Source organism: Camelina sativa, chromosome 15 (genome assembly GCF_030686135.1).
Source record: "Camelina sativa cultivar CO46 ecotype springtype chromosome 15, ASM3068613v1".
In the NCBI taxonomy this organism is placed as follows: domain Eukaryota; kingdom Viridiplantae; phylum Streptophyta; class Magnoliopsida; order Brassicales; family Brassicaceae; genus Camelina; species Camelina sativa.
This window is the reverse complement of record NC_141894.1, coordinates 14704642-14727835: the sequence shown is the minus strand read 5'-3', so window position 1 is coordinate 14727835 and position 23194 is coordinate 14704642. Positions and strand designations below refer to the sequence as shown.

General features: G+C 34.4%; 2 protein-coding genes, 1 long non-coding RNA gene and 1 pseudogene across 9 annotated transcripts; 3 read left to right on the top strand and 1 right to left on the bottom strand.

Annotated features, from left to right (window-relative positions):
- The first annotated feature begins 1442 nt into the window (after positions 1–1442).
- LOC104773367 (uncharacterized) lies at positions 1443–5795 on the top strand. 6 transcript variants are annotated; one of them, XR_015581523.1, is made up of 10 exons: positions 1443–1857; positions 2336–2402; positions 2607–2718; positions 3058–3081; positions 3166–3225; positions 3320–3508; positions 3609–3770; positions 4250–4402; positions 4655–4714; positions 5436–5795. It is a non-coding gene; the product is annotated as an uncharacterized LOC104773367 (long non-coding RNA). The 6 variants fall into 6 exon arrangements; XR_015581524.1 differs by having other exon boundaries at positions 1457–1857; positions 3320–3517; positions 5441–5795; XR_015581522.1 differs by having other exon boundaries at positions 1459–1857; positions 5441–5795.
- Positions 5796–14762: 8967 nt separating this feature from the next.
- LOC104773365 (putative L-gulonolactone oxidase 6) lies at positions 14763–16671 on the top strand. Its single transcript, XM_087486863.1, has 4 exons — positions 14763–15178; positions 15341–15596; positions 15690–15791; positions 15920–16671. Exons 1-4 carry the CDS (start codon positions 14849–14851, stop codon positions 16624–16626), a joined length of 1395 nt encoding a protein of 464 aa, XP_087342989.1. The 5' UTR covers positions 14763–14848; the 3' UTR covers positions 16627–16671.
- An 857-nt stretch (positions 16672–17528) lies between these two features.
- Positions 17529–19659, top strand: LOC147926643 (uncharacterized). Its single transcript, XM_087487133.1, has 3 exons — positions 17529–17646; positions 19267–19527; positions 19631–19659. The coding sequence occupies exons 1-3, from the start codon at positions 17529–17531 to the stop codon at positions 19657–19659; spliced, it is 408 nt and encodes a 135-aa protein (XP_087343259.1).
- A 420-nt stretch (positions 19660–20079) lies between these two features.
- LOC104773364 (nicotinamide adenine dinucleotide transporter 1, chloroplastic-like) lies at positions 20080–23013 on the bottom strand (annotated as a pseudogene). The gene is made up of 10 exons (XR_015581411.1): positions 22740–23013; positions 22442–22537; positions 22242–22346; positions 22093–22146; positions 21875–21930; positions 21557–21651; positions 21341–21429; positions 21088–21203; positions 20548–20602; positions 20080–20442 (listed from the first exon to the last, which is right to left on the bottom strand). The product of XR_015581411.1 is annotated as a nicotinamide adenine dinucleotide transporter 1, chloroplastic-like (transcript).
- Positions 23014–23194: the final 181 nt, after the last annotated feature.

Here is a 23194-nt window from a genome sequence, read left to right as displayed (position 1 = left end):
TTTTGTTCAGAGTTATTATTATTTTTTAACAATTATTATATTTTTGCTTTTGCATACGAAGACGTACCAATCGTTATTCTAAAAATAGGCTGTTTTCGTGTCCCTTTTGGGCAAGCTCAAACCAAAGATATATAATATTATGCTAACTAAAAACGGAAATAACGGTCAATGAGGGAAGTGGGGTACAGATCTTACAGTCGACCTACAGAGTTCTGAGTTCTTCTGAGGGTGTTATAAAGTATTCTTTATGTGTAAAAAAGCATTTGAAATGAAAAGTAGATGAATATTTTTATTTATACTTTCGTTTCGTTAGAGATCAATTTATTACATTGTGTTTCAAATGTTCCCCCACTTATTCTTCGTGTTCAAATTTTGAGCGGGTCAACGGATCCTATATCCATATCCGGTCCGGATCACTAGATCTTTTTAGGGTAACTCAAATATATAATGTAGTTTATCTTTTCTGGATCAAGATGAGTTATTGTTTTAACTTTTAACACATAAAAGTAGTGTCCGAATCGATTAGTTGGTTACAAGAAAAAAAAAAAAAAAAAAAGAGGATTGACTACCAGATTACACACATGTTTTTAGGTAATTAAAAATAATATTTTATTCTGAAAAATATACTTAATATTACTCAAATTCATACTATGGCTTTTAACAAATATCTAAAATATATGTTGTAAAAAACATCCAAAATGTTGGAATCCAGAAATAAGACATTCATCCGATCTAGTGAGATTTCAGTTAGTAATTTTCGAAAAATACTCAAAAGTATTTGTAGTAAGGAATCCGTATTACCTTATCATTTATAAAGATTTACTTTTGGATATTAATTAATTCAATGACTGTTATCCAATAGAAACATGTAATATAATAGATTCAGTCCAAATTAATATGTATATATATATTTTTGTTCATGGTTTGTAATATTCAAATCAAACGAAGATCAGATTAATTATGGAGAGAATGTAACATTTTAAACTAATAACATAAATGGAATGCATCATTCCGTAGGGTTTAATTTCCACTAAATAAAAAGTTTAAATCAAAAAATTCCAACAGGATAAAAACACAAAAAGGTTTTAAGGTTGTTAAACAAAAATTGTAACACACCCTCCTCCTCCACCAACAACCTTCTTTAATATCTTGGACACATTTGTATCTCTTATAGTCTCATTAAAATTTCTATTCCCTTGCACTATGTTTGTTATTATTCATAGAGCTTTTGATTAGCAATGCTCATAAACTCAGATTATTACGCTTAATCATTTTATATTCCAATTTTATTTAGAAACATTTTCAATGTCTTATTTTGAGATTGAAATTATGAAATAATAACAATATGATGGGGGTAACAAATTAAGTGAGGATATAAATTTGGAAAGAATAATCTTTTAATTACTTAGCTATTAATTAAGTCCATGATTTAATTTAAATTTATTTAAAAAAAAAAATAATAAGTCATATTTCTTTTCCCTTGGCTCCTCCTTGTTCTCTCTCCGGCGTCTCCGCTACAGTCTCCTCCCCAGATTGAGAGCAATGTACAAATCTTCTCCAGTTCTGTTCTTTCGACAGTCGTTAGTAACGCAGTGTTGTTGCCTCTAACTACCCATAACAACATCTCTTTCAAATCCGGCTTAATTTGAATTTCCCGAGTCGAGGGTTCTTCAGGGATCGAATCATTCAAGTGGGTTAGTTGGAGAAATTCGAAATTGGGTCCGACTGGTGTTTCCTGTAGAAGACGGTGTGTGTATGTGTGTGTGTGTGTAGAAACTTGGAGTTATAATGGAGACTTGAGTGATCACAATATCAGAGCTTTCATTGGCGGCCAAGCTCACACTCTTATTTTCGCCGGTGATTTCTTCATCTCTGACTTGCTTAATGATTTTGTTATAAAAAATCTTAGAGGTTGCAGTAAGAGTAGAAATGTGTTGTTGACTATTGGAATTGAGAAAGCCAGAGACTTGATGAGATTTGAGTCTGCTGTTTGTTTGAGATAAAGCCCACCCACACCCACACTTGTTTGTTCTGCTGTTTCCCTCTCTGCTTTCATTCTGATTGGAATTAACATAGACTGTGTTACCTTGCTTTATGTATTTAGCACACAATGTAAACAATCCTAGTGCATGCTTTAAACCTACGCGGCTGTTGCTTTAGAAGAACATACGTCTTACTCAAGCCTTCCTTGGATTCTCTGAATAGCTTATTCTCTTTTCTTATCAGTTGTTCCGTTTTTTTTAATGTTGTAAAACTCTGGTTGTGCTCTTTCACACTTATAATATGTGTGGGTGGAGGAAAACTATTTAATGTAAATATGATTTGCACTCTGCAGACTGCAGGATCATCATCATGTTGGTTGAAGCAATGTGCGATGGCTTTCTTCATGGGTTTGTACATCGGTGAGTGACTCGTTCTGCTCTTGACATAATCTCTTTACGCAAAATTTAACTGTGTTGCCTAAAATTAGAACACTGGATGAAAATGCTTACTTTGGGGTTGTGGACTAAATGTTATATATTACTGTAGAACTAGATTTAAAACCAATACTTTTGCTAAAGTACTTTTGGTGTTGTCTGATTTTGATAAATGCTGTGTGATTTCAGGTTATGTGCTGCATGCATTGCAATTCTGTTAATTCCCGTCCTGACATGTTGAAGTCATTATATTCTCCTCTTCAGCATTTACCAACAATCTGATCATGGAAGCACACCTCAGGTGAGAATTGGCTCTGGTCTCGTTTATGATTTCATAGGTTTATACATCTGTGAATGGCTGGTTGCCTATCACGTCACGTCGCTAGTTTTTTATATTCCAGGATGTTACAGAGCTCTTGACATATCCTTTTGATGCCAAATTTAACTGTGTTTCCTAAAATCAGAACACTAAATGAATGTTCTTACAATTGGTTTGTAATGGAAAAAACCATTGGAATGAATGTTATATGCTAATGTGGAACTAAATTCTAAACCGATCTTTATCTCCAATTTGAGACCAACAGTTTTGGCAAAGCACTTTTGGTGCTTTTGATATTGATAAAGTGCTCTGTGCTTTCAGGTTTCGTGCACCAATACTCCTCAGGTGAGGATTGGCTCTGGCTTCCTTTATAATATCAAATAGCTTAACTACTCTTGCTACAGTTAAGTTTATAATAATGCTTGCTAGGTTGATCTCGCAAATCTTTTAGCTGCTCGAGATCAAGAGCTTAGGACACTTTCAGCTGAGGTAAGACTTGTTCTGAAGCTTAATCTCCATATGATGAAACAAAACTCTATAAATATTACCAATGTGAATGTTTTTGTAAACACCTCCCTTGCAGATGAATCAACTTCAATCTGAGCTATGGCTTGCTCGTTCATTGATAGACGAGAGAGATGCAGATGGGTGCAGCGTGTCAGCAGTACCAGTATTGTAGGGAATATCTTTACACTTATTGAAGATTCTAAGTTTGTTTGTGGTTGAAGAAAACGAAAGGCTGAGAGCAATTTTGAGTGAATGAAGCATGCAGGTAGAAAATGTCAGTAATTGGTGTTAAATCTTGAGAAACAACACTTTGATCTTTTGTAAAAAATTTGATAACCGAATCTGTTTTTGTTTATAAATATTAGCTTGAGAGAAGTGGTGCAACTACCGAGAGAAGTTGCAGGCCGCTGTAGAAAATAGATGCCTTACACATCTGAGCGCCGAGTTCGCCAACCAGAGGAATCTCTAATGCCGAATCAATCCAATGCCGGCGGAGCTATTACTCAAGTTTTGGTGTCAATCTCGAGGTCCTTCTCTCTCTATTTTTCTAGTCTAGGTTCAGCAATCTTTCATCTTCTTTGTATCGACCAACAAAATGGGTATGATGTGCAAAAGTTTTAATATTTATGGATAATGGATTTGATTGTGGAGCTAAGTACAGTATTGGGTTTAATAGGGTTAGTTCATCTATTGATGCATTTACATAGGTTCTGTGCTGTTTGAGCTATGAGATGCTATCATTGCCTGTTTTGGATTTTGTTACATGCCTTATGTGTTTAGCAGACAATGTAAACATAGACTTTGTTACTTGCTTTATGTGTTTAGCACACAATGTAAACAATACTAGTGTTAGTGCATGCTTTAAACCTCCGCGGGTATTGCTATAGAAAAACATAGGTCTTGCTCAAGCCTTGGACTAGCTTATCAGTTGTTCCGTTTTTAATGTTGTAATGTCGGGTTGTAATGTCTTTTATTGGTTTTGTTCTCGATTTACTAAATGATTTAGGAGAGTAATGCAAAAAGAAATTCTATTGACGATGCTCCACAACATGACATTGCCATTGTCGGTGGTGGAATGGCTGGTAAGAAATGGTTGCTGCTAGTCTTGAACTTCATTTGATCAGTCCAGTCACACCTGAAACAATATCCTTCCTCAAAGGTACGTTACACTACGTTCCTGCGATTCTTTGTTTCTGCCCGCAGTTTCTGCTCATTATTCTTCCAAAATGGCATGAATTTTCTAGAATTGGCTAAAGAAGAGCTTCCCAATTGTAGCATGAGCTTTATCTAAGTTTAAGATGCCGACTTGCCACTTCGAACCAAGATCTTTGCTAGTCATTGTCTTGATTTAGTCCATAAATATCCTATTAGTTATATCTGTGGAATCATGTATTTGGTTTAAATTATACAGGTACTGGTGCCTAAAAAATACATTGAAGCACAGGGACATGCCTATTTTGATAAAATGCAGGTAATGATTATAGTCTTTTACATTCCTTCCAAAGCTTCTGTATGATGGCTGCTGGAATTTTTTCCTCTGTATGACCACATATAAATCACTTTCACATGTTTGTGGTTATAATTTTAATGGATATGTTTCTTGATGTTGGCTCTCGTCATTTTGTACATTTTTACCTCGACTTGCCTCTTTACATGTTAATAAAAGCTATCACTTTGTTTGAAATTAACCTTAAAACCAAAAGTACAGTCCTGCTCTACTCTGTAAAGTATACTGATAAATGATAATGATTAGCTAGACAAAAACGAAGTCATTTGTCATTTTCCTTAAGAGTTTTAGGTATGGGACTACTCGGGCCTAATGCTAATGATGTTTTGGGGTAAGCCTATTGCTATATACATCTGTATCCTTTATGATGTTAATAGCTGTGTACTCTCATTATTGACATGAACTAGGTGTATAGTGGAGGATAATGTTTTTCAGAGTTCTTATCCATCTTGTGCACAAGTATTTTGTTTTCTTGGGTCCGTCCAAGATTTTTTCATCATGTTGATGCAATCTATCGAAGGATATGTTATTTTGAGCAACTCGCCTCTCGCATATCCTTTTACATATCCATTACTGTACATTTGCTGACTTAAAAACCTCCAGATACCTTTCAATTTGATTATAAGAATAGCCACAAAAAAAAAAAATCAAACGTTGATGACTTGCTGATTATGGTTATCTATAGCACAGACAGAGTGAGGATCTCTTCCGGGAAAGAGGAGCTCTCAAGGTTACTTGGTCATGGGGATCTTCAAAGCTCGGTCATACTTGTGTTTGCAAACGATCAGGACCTGAAAGACGTGATGACTATGGCTGAAATCATGGATGCACTTAACCGTCACAGCATCAAGAACCATCATGATTGGCATATACAAGCAAGTTGTACGGTTACAGCATACCCAAGAAGTTACTGTACCATTACATCCAGGGGTTAAGGGAAATGAGAGAGTATTCTTCTTTGTTTATTTCAGTCTGCTTTAAGCTGTTCTTTAACAGTGTATCCTGTAGAAACTGTACATATCAATAAATGAAATCTCCCCCACCCCACATGGAACTTACAATATCGTCGATGACGAAAACTTTTCCTAGCTGGTACAAAGTGGCGGAATCGTTTTACTAGAGTCACAAGTATATGTCAGCCTTAAGCATGAAACCCCTTTTCCTAGCTGATGTAAGAAAAAGGGTCAGTGTAACGTTGTAGTGGCTCCTTTAAATCCTGAATCTCTTCCAATAATAATTTCCTTTCCGCCATGTCACCACCGAAGCTTTTGAAACTTTTCCAGCTATTTTTACACTATTTACAACTTAATCTTCGTCTGCTGCACTTCAGGGTTGTTCTCATACATGTCCTGTAGAAGCTGCAGCGATATAGGTAAGGAAGCATCTCTGCATTGATGAGTCAAGAATCTGCATAATATTTCTAACTTATCCCATAATCCAAAAAGCTTAAGGTACAGTAACATTACAAACTAAAACAAGGTGGATATATTGTTATATGTTGATCGTTAATTGAGTTTATGTCTATGTTAAGTTTATTTTATTTAGAGTCGTGACAGATTGAGGTGTGATGTTTAGTTATAGAACTACAAGACACAACGATTCACTTGTTGTGTCTGTTTGCTACGTATATAAACCTATTTTATTATGGATGTAAAAATATAGTTCGAGATCAATAAAAAGTTCTTTCTTATACTGAGTTTCTAATCACAATCGATACAAGATTGTGATATATTCATACTCTGTTTTTTCTCTTGCTTTCTTACTCTGTTCAAATCAAAACTCTAACATTATAACCATGCAAAGATACTTGGAAAGCAAGGTGAATAAGTAAGTCATCTAACTAGTCTTCACAAAGGGTTCAGGGAACTTCAATTAGGAAACATGAAAGGTTGAGACTTGAGAGTACCCTGGTCTGGTTTCACTATAAACCATAATGCCTGGTCTGTTAAGCCTCCCCTCCCCATTACCATGATTGTTCCAGGAATCTGAAACAACAGTGGAGGAAATTAGTTATCACATAACCATGAAGATTATGATTATACCAGTTATACAACACAATAAGGATGACGATTCAGAGAAAAAGAAAGCTAACATTTTTATCCCAAGTCCCAACGTCTTCTCACAGGTGTGGCAACACCGCGGTATATACAAAACAGAGTCGGTTAAGGGTTTTAACAATCCTCACGTGTGTGCAGCTTGGGAGCCTTGATTGCAGGAACTTGAAACCTTCTAAATCAAAGTTGGAGTCTACAATACACTTTGGCCAATTCTGAAACAACTTCCTCTGCGACTTCTTCTTCTTTTTCATCTTGTCTTCAAGCTTTATTCCACCCTTGTTCAAGCTTCTTCTTAAAGTGCATCCAACAAATGGTCTTCTCAGAACTATCGTCCAATGACTCAGGACTATCATTGCACTCTCTCTCTCTCTCTTTGTCTCTCATGTTTGTACTATTGCACCTGCTCAATTTTCCAGACACAGTTAGAAAGGTTCTTTAGTTATGTAAGAAGTAGAGAAGCTAGCAAAACAGAACATAAGCAAGGAGCCAAGGATCATACCAGCAGATTAAGCTGTGATTATACAGAGGCTTTGTGCAGAGCTTTTCCAAAGCCATTTCTCATCTGACCTGCTCGAATCTTTTCCACTGCTCGTCAGGTGCAAAAAAAATCCCACCATATTGTTACACTCGACAAATGAGGAACATAAAAAAAATTCTCTTAAATGAAAGCCACGACTCTTACTTTAGGAACTTGGAAATTGGACTTTTCTGTAATTTGTGACTTGTCCACAATTACTAACTCAAGAGATTAAAGTGATGCGTGGTTCTTGGGCATCAGATGTGATATAGCATTTGCATTTACTGCACAATGGTACTTTTATGTGTTCCATCCGCTACTATATCAGCTTGGGGCTACAACAGCCTTACTTAGAGTGGTTGAAAGCTAGTTATCTAGAGGTCTGTCGGAAAACTTGAACGCCGATCTGTCTTTGAGCTGTACTTTGGTATATACTGCATAGTAGTCTTTGAAGTTTCATGCCTCTGTGGTGGCTAGCTACAAGTTACCTAGTTGGCACAGTAAAAGCCTCACTAGCTAGGTTTTACATCTCTGTTGACATTGCCGAAGAAGGTTCCACAAATTCTCCATAACACTGGAATCCAAAAATAGGACAGAAAATGAAATTTAGACAAGTAGTGAAGCAATTTGACACCGAAGTCACCATGATTACTCTTAAGTAATCCCATAATCGAAATATGTCAAGATACATACAGTAACAGAGGTAAAAGCTATACTGCTAGTTGTCACAAGGGTTTAGGAAACTTGAAAGGTTGAGAGTACCTTGTTAAGGAAACCGTAATGACTGGTCTGTAAAGCCTCCCCATGGCCATGACATCTTAAAATGGCACAAAACAAACAACAGCAGAGAAAATTAGTAATCACATAACCATGAAGATGAAGCAACATCAGTTATACAACACTAGAGGGATGATGATGCTTAAAAAAGGAATGCTCACACTTTTGTCTTCATCAGCACCAAAAACTCTCTTTTAATATATAAGGTAAGAATTGAGAACCGCCGCCATTTTTATTTACTCGCCGGTTTGGTATATATACTTACATGAATAATGTGATTTGTAAGAAAGGTTAGTGCTACCATATTGTATCAGGTTTAATCGATCTGAATTATTGAAACAAATTAAAAATAAGGAATCAAAACATGTTTTTCTGATAGGAGGAGATATAAAATTGAAAACGAAAATGAACCAACTTATTCAAACCGATTTTTTTTTTTGTTTAGAAATATTTGGTTAACAAAACCGAAATACGAACCGAATCAACAAAAAAAATTCGAAAGAATTATCACACTATCACTGACCCCAGTCGAAAGGGTTCGAACCTCTCTTAGTTATCCTCTGTAAATCTTGTATGGCTAGTTATCCTCTGTAAATCTTGAGGAGGATTCAAATAACTCTACTCATGATTTTTTTAAATAATCTATATTATGAAAGTTGCTAACTCTCTCCATATGAATGGACAAGTCAGCACTGGAGAGAGTGACACATGTCAATCTAAATTAAAAGCAAACATATTTAAAATTAAAGAGGAATTTGAAACATCTTCATGTCTTTTATTATTTTTCATATCATAAATAATTTTAATATTTATATATGAAATCTAGAGAGGCTTAGAACATGTTGATCTATTTTTTAAGTAAGTAGAAGCATCACCAAAAGAAAAAAAAAGTATCAAGAGTAAAACCAAAGATTTGCTTCATCCTCTTAGGGTAAACCATGAAGATATGAACATATGGTTTAGGCGCTAGAATTTCTCAACAATTTGAAGGGTTGTAGCAGTGACTGGTAATTTGGTTACTATTGTATAGAAATTCATGAAAGTGTGTTCTTAGAGAAATAAAAATTTTATATATGAAAAGATCGGAGTTTTGTTCATTGTCGAATGAAAGATAGTTAAATCAATGATATAATGTTGGTTTAGGAAAATAAGAAGGAAATTAAATTAAATTAAATTCTAGAGTTATATTCAAGAAATTGAATAGCTAGCAGGAAGGGAAGTTGTCTATTTTAATTATAACCATTAAAGAGTTAACCAAACTGCATGAAAATATTTTCGATAAAAGAGAATTTGAGAGTCTCATGATATATAATTGAGAAGCTTAAATACAAATATATCTAAATACCTAAGTTTTAGACAAGAATTATAGGATGTTTAAATGTTTATATCTACCAATCAAATGTGCAAATTGTATGATTATTTTAATTCCTAAAAAATATGCTGATAGTTTTTATCTACAAAAATAAGTTTAAAATAAGATTTAACTTTAAACAAAATTTAGTATTTTTTGCCTCTTCATAAAAAAATCTTAATTTAGTTTGGTAATATATAATTTTTAATTTTTCAAATGTAAAAATATAAGAAGTAAAAAAGGTATTGCAATAAATGTATATATATATATATATCTGTATATAATAGCAAACCCACTTTTTTTGTGTCAGCTTTAATCCAACAGATGAAATTAGTTATATTATTTTATCTAACGGTTTAAAATTATTAATGATCCCAATAGTTGTAAGTTTTTGTTTTCTTCAAATGATCGTGTCTTTTCATCTTACCCCCATCTTTCAAAAATCGCACCTATTAATTTTTGCATCTCTTCGTCATACCCCCATCTTTCAAAAATCGAACCTATTAATTTTTGCACATTTTTGTTTCACACCTCTATGTTTTACACCTTTATATTTTACACCTCTTTGTTTATTATATATAAACTTTTATGGACTACAAAAACAACTTTCAAATTTTTGTTTTCTGAGTATTTTTTAAACTTACAAGTTAATAAATAAAATCAAATAATTTTTTATTGGAGTGTTTTTTAATTAACTTGCATCAATTTTCAATTCAAGGTATTTTTATATTTGCGTTGTATTGTAATAGATCTAGATAGATGTGAAGTGACCTTAGTGCAGTAGAAGGAGGTAAGTCCAATTGTAGAAGGCACCATCACACCAGGGATCAATTTCTGCTCCCTACGAATGTAGAGATTTGGCTAATAGACCGGCCAGTTGTGGCCCAATGGTTGACAAAAAAAATTATAGATAGATTTATGAAACTCACCGACCAATGACAAAAGCTTACGAATGAACATGTTTGTGTCTACTTATGAACTTGTTAGTGTCCATTCGGTTAAATACGAATAAAGTTAATTTCTTCTCTTTTAGATTATTATTATTATATGTGTGGTCATATAGTTCGAAAAGAGTATAACATCAATGATCTATAAAAACATAAACCTTCACTCATACAAAGTTTATTTTATTCCTTTTCGCATTGTTCTATTTCTAATAAACCTATTTTTGGGGGTCAAATTTAATCTAACGGATGAGATTATTTTTATTATCTCATTTAACTGTTTAAAATTATTAATGATCCCAACAGTTGCAAGTTTTTTTTCCAACTCAGTGAAGTTGCTCTGCTTGAAAATTCTAACCATGGAGTACCCTTGATCAGGAGGAGCAGAGGTTACCATTCGCATCTCGATGACGTAGTCATGAAAAGCAGTTCCCCCATGCTCCCCATCCCAAGAACTTCCGTGGGCTCCGGTAGACATCATACCACCAACTGTTAGCCCCCACCAGTGTGGCGCCATTCTCAACGCCAGTCCGACTTTTGCAGCATCACCTATGAGCTGGCGCAGTGAGACACCACTGCGCCAGAGACAAGTTGATTTTTGGATCATGTCACAGAGCAAATCAACTGGAACATCTACTAAGTCCAGTTCTACTCCCAGTAATTACTACTGATCCCAACAACAATTGCAGAGTATAAACAACAGAAGAGAAGAAGAAGAAGAAGAAGAAGAAGAAGAAGAAGAAGAAGAAGAAGAAGAAGAAGAAGAAGAAGAAGAAGAAGAAGAAGAAGAAGAAGAAGAAGAAGAAAAACATTGCAACTTTTGATATCATTAACAAATCTAAACCGTTAGATGAGACAATAAAAATAATCTTATCTATTAGATTTAAATCGACCCTTAAAAGTGGGTTTGCTATTATATATACAGATTTAAAAAAAAAAACACTCCAATAAATCAATTCTTTGATTTTATTTATTAACTTGTAAGTTTAAAATTAAATAATACTCAGAAAACAATAAAATCGAAACTTGTTTTAATAGTCCATAAAAATCTATATATAATAAACAAAGAGGTGTAAAATACAGAGTTGTAAAACGTAGAGGTGTGAAACAAAAAGATGTAAAAATTAATAGGTGTGATTTTTGAAAGATGGGAGTACGAAGAAGAAACAATGAGTACCGTAGAAACCACCAAAGAGTACCGATTAGCGGTCACCGCTTTTGCAATGAATTGCGGCGGAAGCGGAACAGGGGCATCAGTTATGCCCAAGTCTAAATCTTGAAGAGATTTTCTGATGTAATCACTCATACTCAACAGTTTAGAGAAGATGATCAGAGATAGATGATTTGAGAACAAGGATAGAAGAGAAGAAATGCCGGGAATCCCGAATTTATATTGAATTGTCCATGGCGGTTTCCTCGAGCGGTTATCCAACGACATAAACGGACAAAAGAAACTGCCACAAAACCGTTTTGACAGAAAGACCCCGAAAGAAATTACAGTGTTAGTGTCACAAACTTCAATCGGACCAAAACTCCGACAAGGAGAAACAGAAGAAAAACCGATCTGCAGATCGCAGAGAAAATCGCCCTCAGAGAGAAGCGACGCCATCATATGCTTCCATAATTCGAAAGAATTATCACACTATCACTGACCCCAGCCGAAAGGGTTCGAACCTCTCTTAGTTATCCTCTCTAAATCTTGTATGGCTGGTTTGAAGGCTTGGCCAATTTTCGTCACTGTTCAATTTGATTAATACCTGAGCTGAGCATCAGAAGAGGAGGATTCAAATAACTCTACTCATGATTCTATTAAATAATTTATATTATGAAAGTTGCTAACTCTTTCCATATGAATGGACACGTCAGCAGTGGAGAGAGTGACACATATCAATCTAATTTAAAAGCAAACATATTTAAAATTAAAGAGGAATTTGAAACATCTTCATGTCTTTTATTATTTTTCATATTATAAATAATTTTAATATTTATATATGAAATCTAGAGAGGTTTAGAACATGTTGATGTATTCTTTAAGTAAGTAGAAGCATCACCAAAAGAAAAAAAAAGTATCAAGAGTAAAACCAAAGATTTGCTTCGTCCTCTTAGGGTAAACCATAAAGATATGAACATATGGTTTAGGCGCTAGAATTTCTCAACAATTTGAAGGGTTGTAGCAGTGACTGGTAATTTGGTTACTATTGTATAGAAATTCATGAAAGTGTGTTCTTAGAGAAATAAAAAATTTATATATGAAAAAAATCAGAGTTTTGTTCATTGTCGAATGAAAGATAGTTAAATCAATGATATAATGTTGGTTTAGGAAAATACGGAGAGAAAAGAAGAAGGAAATTAAATTAAATTCTAGAGTTATATTCAAGAAATTGAATAGCTAGCTGGAAGGAAAGTTGTCTATTTTAATTATAACCATTAAAGAGTTAACCAAGCTGCATGAAAATCTTTTCGATAAAAGAGAATTTGAGAGTCTCATGATATTTAATTGAGAAACTTAAATACAAATATATCTAAATACCTAATTTTTAGACAAGAATTATAGGATGATGAAATGTTTATATCTACCAATCAAATGTGCAAATTGTATGATTATTTTACTTCCTAAAAAATATGCTGATAGTTTTTATAAACAAAAATAAGTTTAAAATAAAATTTAACTTTAAACAAAATTTAATATTCTTTGTTTCTTCGTATAAATGTCTTAATTTAGTTCGGTAATATATAATTTTTAATTTTTCAAATGTAAAAATAAAAGAAGTAAAAAAGGTATTGCAATAAATGTATATATATATATATATAAAAACAAACCCGCAATTTGGGTATATATCTAGTGACTATAATGAGGCAAAGTCCCCAGTTTTACGCCGCCGTATGGTAAATAAAAATGTGAACCCTAGTGAATAATAAAGGGACAATACGCCACCGTTTAGCACGATACCATAGACCAATTAGTTTTACAAGGAAAATTGGAGGATGAAAATCGATTTTACTATATATTGAGGGTTTAATCGACGAGACCAGATAGATCTAGGACCGGGAAAGACATACAACTAAGTCAACAACAGTGTGAGATTTGTCCGAACGAGTTGACGACAAATAAAAAAAGATTTGTCCGAAAGAGAGAACTCTCACACTCCTTCCGATTCGAACTACAAACAAAACGTCTCTCGATCCTCTCGGGTCTCGGGTCTCGGGCGTCTTTCAAAGTAAACACTCTTTCAGCCTTGCTATCAATTCTTGCTCATTTTGTCAACTTTTGTTTGGTGTCGTTTTCCATTTAAATCACATCAATCATCTCTTCCAAGTAGTAATCTATGTAATTTATTGTGATTTTTAATTTTTTATAGATTTATATGTTTATATATTATAGCAAACCCACTTTTATGGGTCAATTTAAATCTAACGGATGAGATTTTTTTTATTATCTCTTCTAACTGTTTAAATTTGTTAATAATCTCAAAAGTTACAATGTTTTGATCCAACAATTGTGTTTCTTCGTCGTACTCCCAGCTTTCAATGTTCGCACTTGTTTTTGTCCTACATTTTTGTTTCACATCTTTTTATTTTTATATATAAATTTTTATGGACTTTGAAAAGAGATTTTATTCTTTGATAACACCTCCAAATTTAAAAATTATGAGTATTATTTTTTTTCAATTTATTAATCAACATTGATTCACTCATGGATTGTTTTATCTACTTTATTTATATATTCAATTATCTAACTTTTGTTTGGTGTCATTTTTCACCTAATACCCACATCGATCATATCTTCCAAGTATTAATTTAGGTAATTGATAGAATAATGATTTAGCTCTTCCTCCCTGCTTATCTTATTATTTTTTTTGTAAATTTTGATAGAATAATGACTTAAATTTTGTTTTATTTGAATATCTTTCAAAATTGATTATCTGAGTAAGATTCAGTAAGACTTGATTCATATATCTTTAACATTATTCTCTTATTGTCAAAGAATCGATTTTTATAGATACAACAAAAAATTTATTTAATTAATTTGTTGATTCATCTTAGTCATTATTTCGGACTTTTATACTATAATTAAAGAATTACCATAAAATTTCTACTCAAAATGTAAAATTAACAATATTAGTCATTTCAAGTTTTCACTTTCTGGTGTGCGGAAATGCACGGGCCGACATCGCATGGGCCGACATCCTAGTATATATAAAAACAAAGTTTGGGTACTAACCTAGTGACTAAAATGAGGCCCGTGCGTTTACTTTGAAAGACGCCCGAGAGCCGAGACCCGAGAGGATCGAGAGACGTTTTGTTTGTAGTTCGAATCGGAAGGAGTGTGAGAGTTCTTCTTCTTCTTCTTCTCTTCTGTTGTTTATACTCTGCAATTGTTGTTGGGATCAGTAGTAATTACTGGGAGTAGAACTGGACTTAGTAGATGTTCCAGTTGATTTGCTCTGTGACATGATCCAAAAATCAACTTGTCTCTGGCGCAGTGGTGTCTCACTGCGCCAGCTCATAGGTGATGCTGCAAAAGTCGGACTGGCGTTGAGAATGGCGCCACACTGGTGGGGGCTAACAGTTGGTGGTATGATGTCTACCGGAGCCCACGGAAGTTCTTGGGATGGGGAGCATGGGGGAACTGCTTTTCATGACTACGTCATCGAGATGCGAATGGTAACCTCTGCTCCTCCTGATCAAGGGTACTCCATGGTTAGAATTTTCAAGCAGAGCAACTTCACTGAGTTGGACGCCGCTAGAGTTTCTCTAGGCGTATTTGGTGTTATATCTCAGGTAAAAGACTTTACATTTTCTGTTTATATCAAAGATGAATTATCTAATTGACTGGTTTGCTTTTCTTCATTAAACTGTTTTGCGGCTAAGATACATACATAATAGGCTTCTTTAAATCTTGTTTGGAAAAATGATTTAACCTTTGTATGGTTCCTTTTTCAGGTGACGGTTCAGTTGGAGTTAATGTTCAAAAGATCAATCAGCTATATGACCATTAAGGATAGCGATCTTGTAGAGATGGTTGAGAAGCACGGAAGTCGGTACGAGTTTCCTGATATAATGTGGTACCCCAGCAAAGGAGAAGTCACTTACCGGATGGATGATCGGGTTTCAGTGGACATCCCTGGCAGTGGCTCATATGATTCCTTACTGTTCGCAGCCAAAAACTCAAAATTGCTGGCATTCCAAAGATCAAGAGGTACATTCATTTCTACTATATATTTCATTACAAAAAAGTTAAAACATTTAGATAATTGTGATTCGTTTTTATTTATCTTAAAAAAACAAATAGAAGAAGAGCTAGAATTGGAAAGGAACTCAGAAAAGATTTGCACAGTGGCGGAGGGCATTTCCGCTTACTTTAATAGTCTATCATATGGTTTGTCGAATGATGGTATGTTCCTTTTTACTCTGAAAAATTAATAATAACAGACTATTAAATAACAGACTGAAAAATTAATAATGATGGTATATCATATGTGAAATCAGATTATGAAGTAATGTTTCAAATCTTGCATGCAGGTATGAATTATTCTGGCTATCCAGTGATTGGAAACCACAGCGATATGATGTCATCAGGAGGTTGTCTGGATAGTAAAGAAGATGCATTGGCCACGGCTTGTCCCTGGGACTCCCGCATACATGGCCAATTTTTTCATCAGACCACTTTCACCATACCCCTTAGGAACGTGAAGGCATTTATCAGCGACATCCAAAGTCTGGTCAAGATCGAACCAAAGGCTTTATGCGGACTCGATTTATACAATGGTGTGTTGATCCGGTATGTTCAACCATCATTTGCATACTTGGGCATCGAATTTGAGGGTATGGAATTCGAATTTACATACTATAGAAGCAGAGACCCGTTGATGCCTCGGATGTATGAAGATTTTTTCGAGGAGATCGAGCAGATGGGTTTGTTCAAGTACGAGGGGCTGCCACATTGGGGCAAGAACAGAAACGTTGCATTTATCAACGCCATTGACAAGTACCAGGATGCAGCTTTTTTCTTGATGATGAAGCAGATGTTTGACCCACTAGGCCTATTTTCAAGCAAATGGACAGACGCAGTATTGGGTTTGGGAGGCGACCTTACCGTAGATACAGAAGGTTGTGCATTGGAGGGGTTGTGCATCTGTTCGAAAGATGTGCATTGTTCCCCTACCAATGGTTACTTCTGTCGACCTGGGAAGATCTACAAGGCAGCGCGCGTCTGTGCCCACTTATGAAAATGTGTTTTTCTATTTCCTTGTCTAATCTATATTAGAACTTATGTAAAGACGATGCTATATCTGTTCGTTTATATATATGAATATGATGATGACCTTATTAGTCACTTGTTTTGCAATACTGTGATTGTCGTGATCTTTCCCAACGATTGTTGATTGAAATACCGATCATAAGGTTTGGAATCGTAAACAACTTTATTTACGGTTTGTTTTACAACAGTAAGCTCTCCCAAACCCCAAGAGGCACCAGAAAACATTTACTTGTCTTGTAAAAAAGATCCATAAGTTCTCAGATGAAACCATTACAAGTTTTCAATCTTTACAAGTATGAAAAGTTTTCTTTCCACGAAATGAATATTTAAGCTGTTCTTTAGGATGTTATGTTATATACAACCATGAACAATACAATGCATTAACAGGGAAAACCCTTATTTTTTTGTTCTTTCCTTAATTAATAATTGCAAGATCTGTTGATTTTTAAAAATGGAAAATTCGCAATAAAAATATTGTATTTCTTTGTAAATAATATTATTTTTCCTTTTTTCTTTTCTTTTTCTTTATTGCGTTGACTATAGTATTTTGGTAATTTTCATAATTGCCAGTCAGAAATTTCCTTAATAAACTTTTTAGTATATATATATATATATATATATATATATATATTTAACGATTTATAAGAGGAAGACATATTCATAGAGAGAAAAAACGAATTGAAGATGATGAAGATTTATATTTTTATGTTTATATTGCTTGTTACAGGAACATCATCTTTCAAACCTTATCGTGGATGTAGCGTAACAAAAGGTTATGAAGATTTTGTTTATTGCTTAGACTCTTTGAGTCCGAATACCCCATTCATCCCTCCTATTCCACAATGCTGTAACAACTTAAAAATTGACAAGATGTATTGTCTTTGTGATGCTGTCAACCCTCGATTTGCCGAGCAGTTTGATGTGAGAAAGCTTAGCTTACTGTCTCACGCATGTGGTGATCTATTAGTTCCAGGCTCTTATTGTGGAGGTAATTAAACATTAATTATAACCACTTTTTCATATATATTTATCTCGTTTTTCCATCTATAACATATATGATGTAAGTAACATTAAAATCAAATTCTCATATTGGTGTTTGGTGTTTCAGTATACAAAGTTCCCGGTGGTCAATGAGAGGAGAAAAGAAACATATATACTTCCTTCTATGTATTGGTTATTTGGTATTTTATGATGAAAGCAGACTTATTTAATTATCTTAAAGCAGACGTACGTAGCCTTCTAAGTGTTTTTATTGCAAACGAATGATCTGTTACATCTTTAAAAGCTCAACCTTATACAGTCTTTGACGTCTCATGGTGTATAGTTTATAATTGAAAACTTAGTTTATAGTTTATAATATTGGACATCACAGTTAGTTTATAGTTAAGAAATGTAACGTCATATGTATGTACCTCTGCCAAGTAGTGTGGTTCTCCAAGCTAGCCTTCACAATTTTACTCTTGCAGTGAGTCCAAAAAAACAGAAAAAAGAACCACACTAGTTCAAGTCTTGAGGCAACTAGCTATGATTCTCCGACCATCAAATCTTAACCTTGCCTCATATCAGCAATTTAAGTGATACCCCTGAGACTCTTCTTACAGCTACTGGAGAACCAATGATATAACTTACAGCCGTAAAAAAACATACATTAGTCCTTAAACAATATCTTCTCCTTAAAAGAAATATCCCTGAGAATAGATTAGCCCCAACAAAACCTGCTAGGCTGCTATATGTTTTCTTTTAAGGAGGAACACTAAGCCGTCGGTTCAATATTACCATCTAAAACTTCAAACAGCTGCAACCTTTTTTATTATCAAGAAACTGCATCTAACCAAACATTGGTTGATAGCGATACTCATATGAACTAGCATGCTAAACCCTACCCTACATCTTGTGGTGTGATAAACACAGCTGCACCTCTAGAAGACAACCACTTGGTAGACGTGATTTTTAAGTCCAAGCTTTTTAATGCAGCAGACAACTCTGTCTCGCGACTTCTTCTTCTTCCTATGTTTCCTGAAACTGCAATGAAGAGAGACCTTCAAGGCTACGATTCATTTACACAATTCTAACTTGTCGTCGCTGCAACTCATCATAGCTCTTCCTTGTTCGCCGCCGACCATCGATGATCATCTCTTCAGTTCAGGCGACTTCTTCTTTTCCTTTTTGACAATTTGGGCCTAATTAAATAATTATCGGCCCTTTTTAAAAATTTGGCCTTGTTTGATATCTGGCCTATAAATCATATGCGGCTGCCTTCACTAACGAAATTACCAGGGAAAAACCCTTACTTTTTTTTGTTCTTTCCTTAATTAATAATTGCAAGATTTGTTGATTTTTAAAAATGGAAAATTAGCAATAAAAATATTGTATTTCTTTGTAAATAATATTATTTTTCCTTTTTCCTTTTCTTCTTCTTTATTGCATTGACTATAGTATTTTGGTAATTTTCATAATTGCCAGTCAGAAATTTCCTTAATAAACTTTCTAGTATACATATATATATATATATGTAATGATTTATAAGAGGAAGACATATCATAGAGAGAAAAAAACGAATTGAAGATGATGAAGATTTATATTGTTATGTTTATATTGCTTGTTACAGGAACATCATCGTTCAAACCTTATCGTGGATGTAGCGTAACAAAAGGTTATGGAGATTTTGTTTATTGTTCTAAGTCTTTGAGACTGAATACCCCATTCATCCCTCCTATTCCACAATGCTGTAACAATTTAAAAATTGACAAGATGTATTGCCTTTGTGATGCTGTCAACCCTCGATTTGCGGAGCAATTTGATGTGAGAAAGCTTAGCTTATTATCTCACGCATGTGGTGATCTATTAGTTCCTGGCTCTTACTGTGGAGGTAACCACTTTCTCTAAAATATTTATCTCGTTTTTCCATCTACAACATATATGATGTAAGTAACATTAAAATCAAAGTCTCATATTGGTGTTTGGTGTTTCAGTATACAAAGTTCCCGGTGGTGGTCCATGAGAGGAGAAAAGAAGCATATAGACTTCCTTCTATATATGGTTATTTGGTATTTATGATGAAAGCAGACTTATCTATCTTAAATTATATGTTTGTGAAAATATTATCGACCATATATATTTTCATCAATAAAAAGGAATTCTATTAATTGTGTTCTTGATTACTACGTATGTACCACAGACCACACGCAAGAAAAAAAAGAAAAACCCTCCATTAGATAAATCCAGGTGACGAACAAACATACTCCATTTGAAATAGTACAAACCCTCCTTTGTGATCTTATATCTCAAATATATATAGGTGAACAAACCAAAGACCTTCTAACTAGGAAACTTATAGTAATTAATACACTATAAGCTTACACCATCTCCATTGATAAGTTTGTTAACAAATTGCTAAAGTACAAATTTTTGAATTAAGAACTTTTTAAAGATCAAAGAAAATATATGCCTCCATTGATAAAGTTATAAAGCAAGTTTCTTAACATTTTTTTGAAAAAAAAACAAGAGAACTTTTTTTACAACACAAACTTGATCATTGCTTCCAAACAAAATTGCAGACACTGTGTTGTCTGAAACATTTATACATCCGCTCAGATTCACCTTCACTAGGCCAACAATTTTGCTCTGAAGTAACTCGCTCACACCTGCATCTGTCACTCCATCTAATCCATAGAGTTCAACATCCTGAAGCTGATGACAGAAGTTCCCCAAGAAAGCAAGACTTGCATCCCCGAACCCAAGGCAGCAACTGGTTGATAGTAGCGGTGATTCTGCGTTGAAGTCCCTGATCCACAGACAATTTGCCAAAGAGAAAGCCTTCACATTATTAATTTTACTAATATCAATTCCCAAATCACATTATTAATCAAGTGAAGACAGAACATGGTACCTGAAATCATAGGGGCAAGAAAAGGTGACCCTCTCAAAACACCCGCAATCTCTCACTGTTTGACTTAAACAATATCCATGAGATATTTGACTTAGACCATAAAATTGACACTAAAGTAGATCGACATCAGAACTACCAAATTAAACTCATACGATAGAGTCCTTCTTTACCGATTCATTCAATAAAACTATTAGTTAAATCTCAAGACTCAATTAAACTCAGAATCTGATCATCAAGTAACAATACTACATAGTGCAGAATCAAAAAGAATCCGGAAATCAAAATCAAAATAGAGGATCTCAACTCTCTCCAAGCTACTCAAAGCCCCCAAATTATTTCCAATTCCACCATAAAATGAAGCATTGCCTATTCAACACTAAACCTAATCACCAATCAGTAGCTGATAAATCATAAAACTGGTCTTTTTATCAGTGAAGTTATGAAAGATTGTAGCTTCATCGTTGCATAAACATATCTCACACCGCAAAGTGACATCAAAAACAAAGAAGCAGCGAGTGAAATTAAAGAAAAAAACGTCACCTTCGTTGATTTCGAATTCTATCGTCCTCGAACAGATCCACCTTGAAAATCAAGCAAAATCACCTCGTGCGGGTATGTTAATGTGGAAGCAAATATTTTGGCAATGGAAGAGGCAACTGCTACATCACGAGCATTGAGATTATCAACTGATTTATTCACAAACCTTTTTTTTAGTTGATCTCATCTCCACAAAGGTTTTACCGTTTTCTTTACTTCATCCAATTCAAAAGATTTATGGATCATCAGTTTGTACCTTTCTTGGCCAAGTAGACTTTGATCATCTCATATGTAGGAAAGTGAATGGCAACATGACTGATACCAGCTAGTGCAGGCACAAGACCACTGGTTTTGGTAGCACAAAGAGCGAGAGAAATGGAAAGACTTTTAAAATAAATAAATAAAAAAGACCTTTGATATGCTAACAGAAAACAAAAAAAAAAAAAAAAGTGTTGGCAAGATGGAAAAAAACCTGTACAATCCTCGAATCCCCTCTTCGTAAGCTATCCTCCTTAGAGCAGAAAGCGTACTTTTGTATGGCACAACTCCCGCTCTCATTCCTTGTGTCTGAAGGAGAATCAATAAGGTGTTGGAAATAGATTCTTATCGTGACACAAATTAACAACATTCTAAGTTAGGTGAGGTTCTTGAGGACTAAGTAATTTAGTTGTTATACCAAAATAGCTTGGTAAAAGCAGGTGTTGTGTATACTACAACTAATTAACGTTCCCCACCTTGTTGTTTCCTTATGATTGCATAGATGAAGCAAAGAAAAAGAAAAAAAACGGACCTGAAGTCTAGTCTTGACAACCCAAAGAGGATTTGTGGCAATGGTAGTAGCAGCTCCTGCAGCAGAAGCAGCCAATACGTTAGCACCAACGCTGAGTTTGCGATCCACATCTAATTACAAACAGAGAAGAAGTTTGATTAGATGAGGTTAATATTAATAAGGGATTAAGAAGGTTTGTTTTTCTTTTTGTTTGAGGTAAAAAAAGCGCTACTACTAACCTTTTTAGCAAAGAAAGCTCTTGAGTTGAGCTGGTCATACATTGTGAAATAAATCTGCAAAAGTAAAGTCTTACAGCTCCAATAAGTCCAATAGAATCCAACAAGTGGAAAGACGAATCATATATAAAGAAGAAGTTAAAAAAACTCACGGCCCAATTGGAGAGAAGAGCCATCACAGTTGAGCAGTCCGCGGTATAAGCCACGCATGCCTTCTTTCTTAAAGATCTGCTCAAGACTGCCAACAATTAGACTACCTGATCAGAATAAAGTAGATGATATATATCAGCGCAATCCTCGAATCCAATTCCCGAGTTGATCAGAAAAGAAAAGAAAAAAAAAAAGGAGAAACCTTTGATGTTGGCATCACCGAGCTTGGGAAGCCCATGAACTTGAAACCTCGTTTTTATAACATCAAGAGGACAAACAAACGTAGCCGCAAAAACCCCTGAAAAAGAATCAGAAATTTTTTTCAATCAATCAAAAAAAAAAAATTCAAGAAAAAAGTTTAGTAGGAAAGAGAAGGAGATCAGAGCATATATATATATATATATATATTTAAATATATATATATATATATATATATATATATATATATTTAAATATATATATATATATATTTAAATATATATATATATATATATATTTACCAGCGGCGGCACCGGCGGCTGCATTACAGAGGACGTTTTTGGAATTAGGAGGATGAGAATTAGCGGACATGTCTGTCTTGGATCTGAAAGCAGAGGAAGAAGAAGAAGAGACTTGAGGAAACGCGTCGCCGAAGAAGAAGAGACTTGAGGAAACGCGTCGCCGAAGAAGAAGAGAATAGCCAAAACGATGTTTCCTCTCTGGAGAGGGATTTCGAGGCGAACCAGCGTCGCATTGCCGAGAAAGAATTTCTGATCCCAGTCACCGGCATCGCTCGAGAAAGAGTCGTGAAACGAAAGAGAGAAAAGATAAAAAAAACACGCGGAAAAACAAAATTTCTTATTTAATTAGTCCGACCAATCATAAACCGACACATACACAATCCTTTAACAAAAATTGCTTTAACATAGGATGGTTTCTTCTATTTATTATGTATTTTGATTTGGGACCCATTTTG

What these genes read in the sequence shown, in the direction of transcription:
- LOC104773365 (XM_087486863.1), top strand. Translation starts at nt 14,849, where the DNA reads ATGATCCAAAAATCAACTTGTCTCTGGCGCAGTGGTGTCTCACTGCGC. An exon ending in TATTTGGTGTTATATCTCAG is followed by an intron (nt 15,179 to 15,340) that starts GTAAAAGACTTT and finishes TTCCTTTTTCAG; the next exon opens with GTGACGGTTCAGTTGGAGTT. An exon ending in ATATGGTTTGTCGAATGATG is followed by an intron (nt 15,792 to 15,919) that starts GTATGTTCCTTT and finishes TCTTGCATGCAG; the next exon opens with GTATGAATTATTCTGGCTAT.
- LOC147926643 (XM_087487133.1), top strand. Translation starts at nt 17,529, where the DNA reads ATGTATTGTCTTTGTGATGCTGTCAACCCTCGATTTGCCGAGCAGTTT. An exon ending in TCCAGGCTCTTATTGTGGAG is followed by an intron (nt 17,647 to 19,266) that starts GTAATTAAACAT and finishes TGCTTGTTACAG; the next exon opens with GAACATCATCGTTCAAACCT. An exon ending in TCCTGGCTCTTACTGTGGAG is followed by an intron (nt 19,528 to 19,630) that starts GTAACCACTTTC and finishes TTGGTGTTTCAG; the next exon opens with TATACAAAGTTCCCGGTGGT.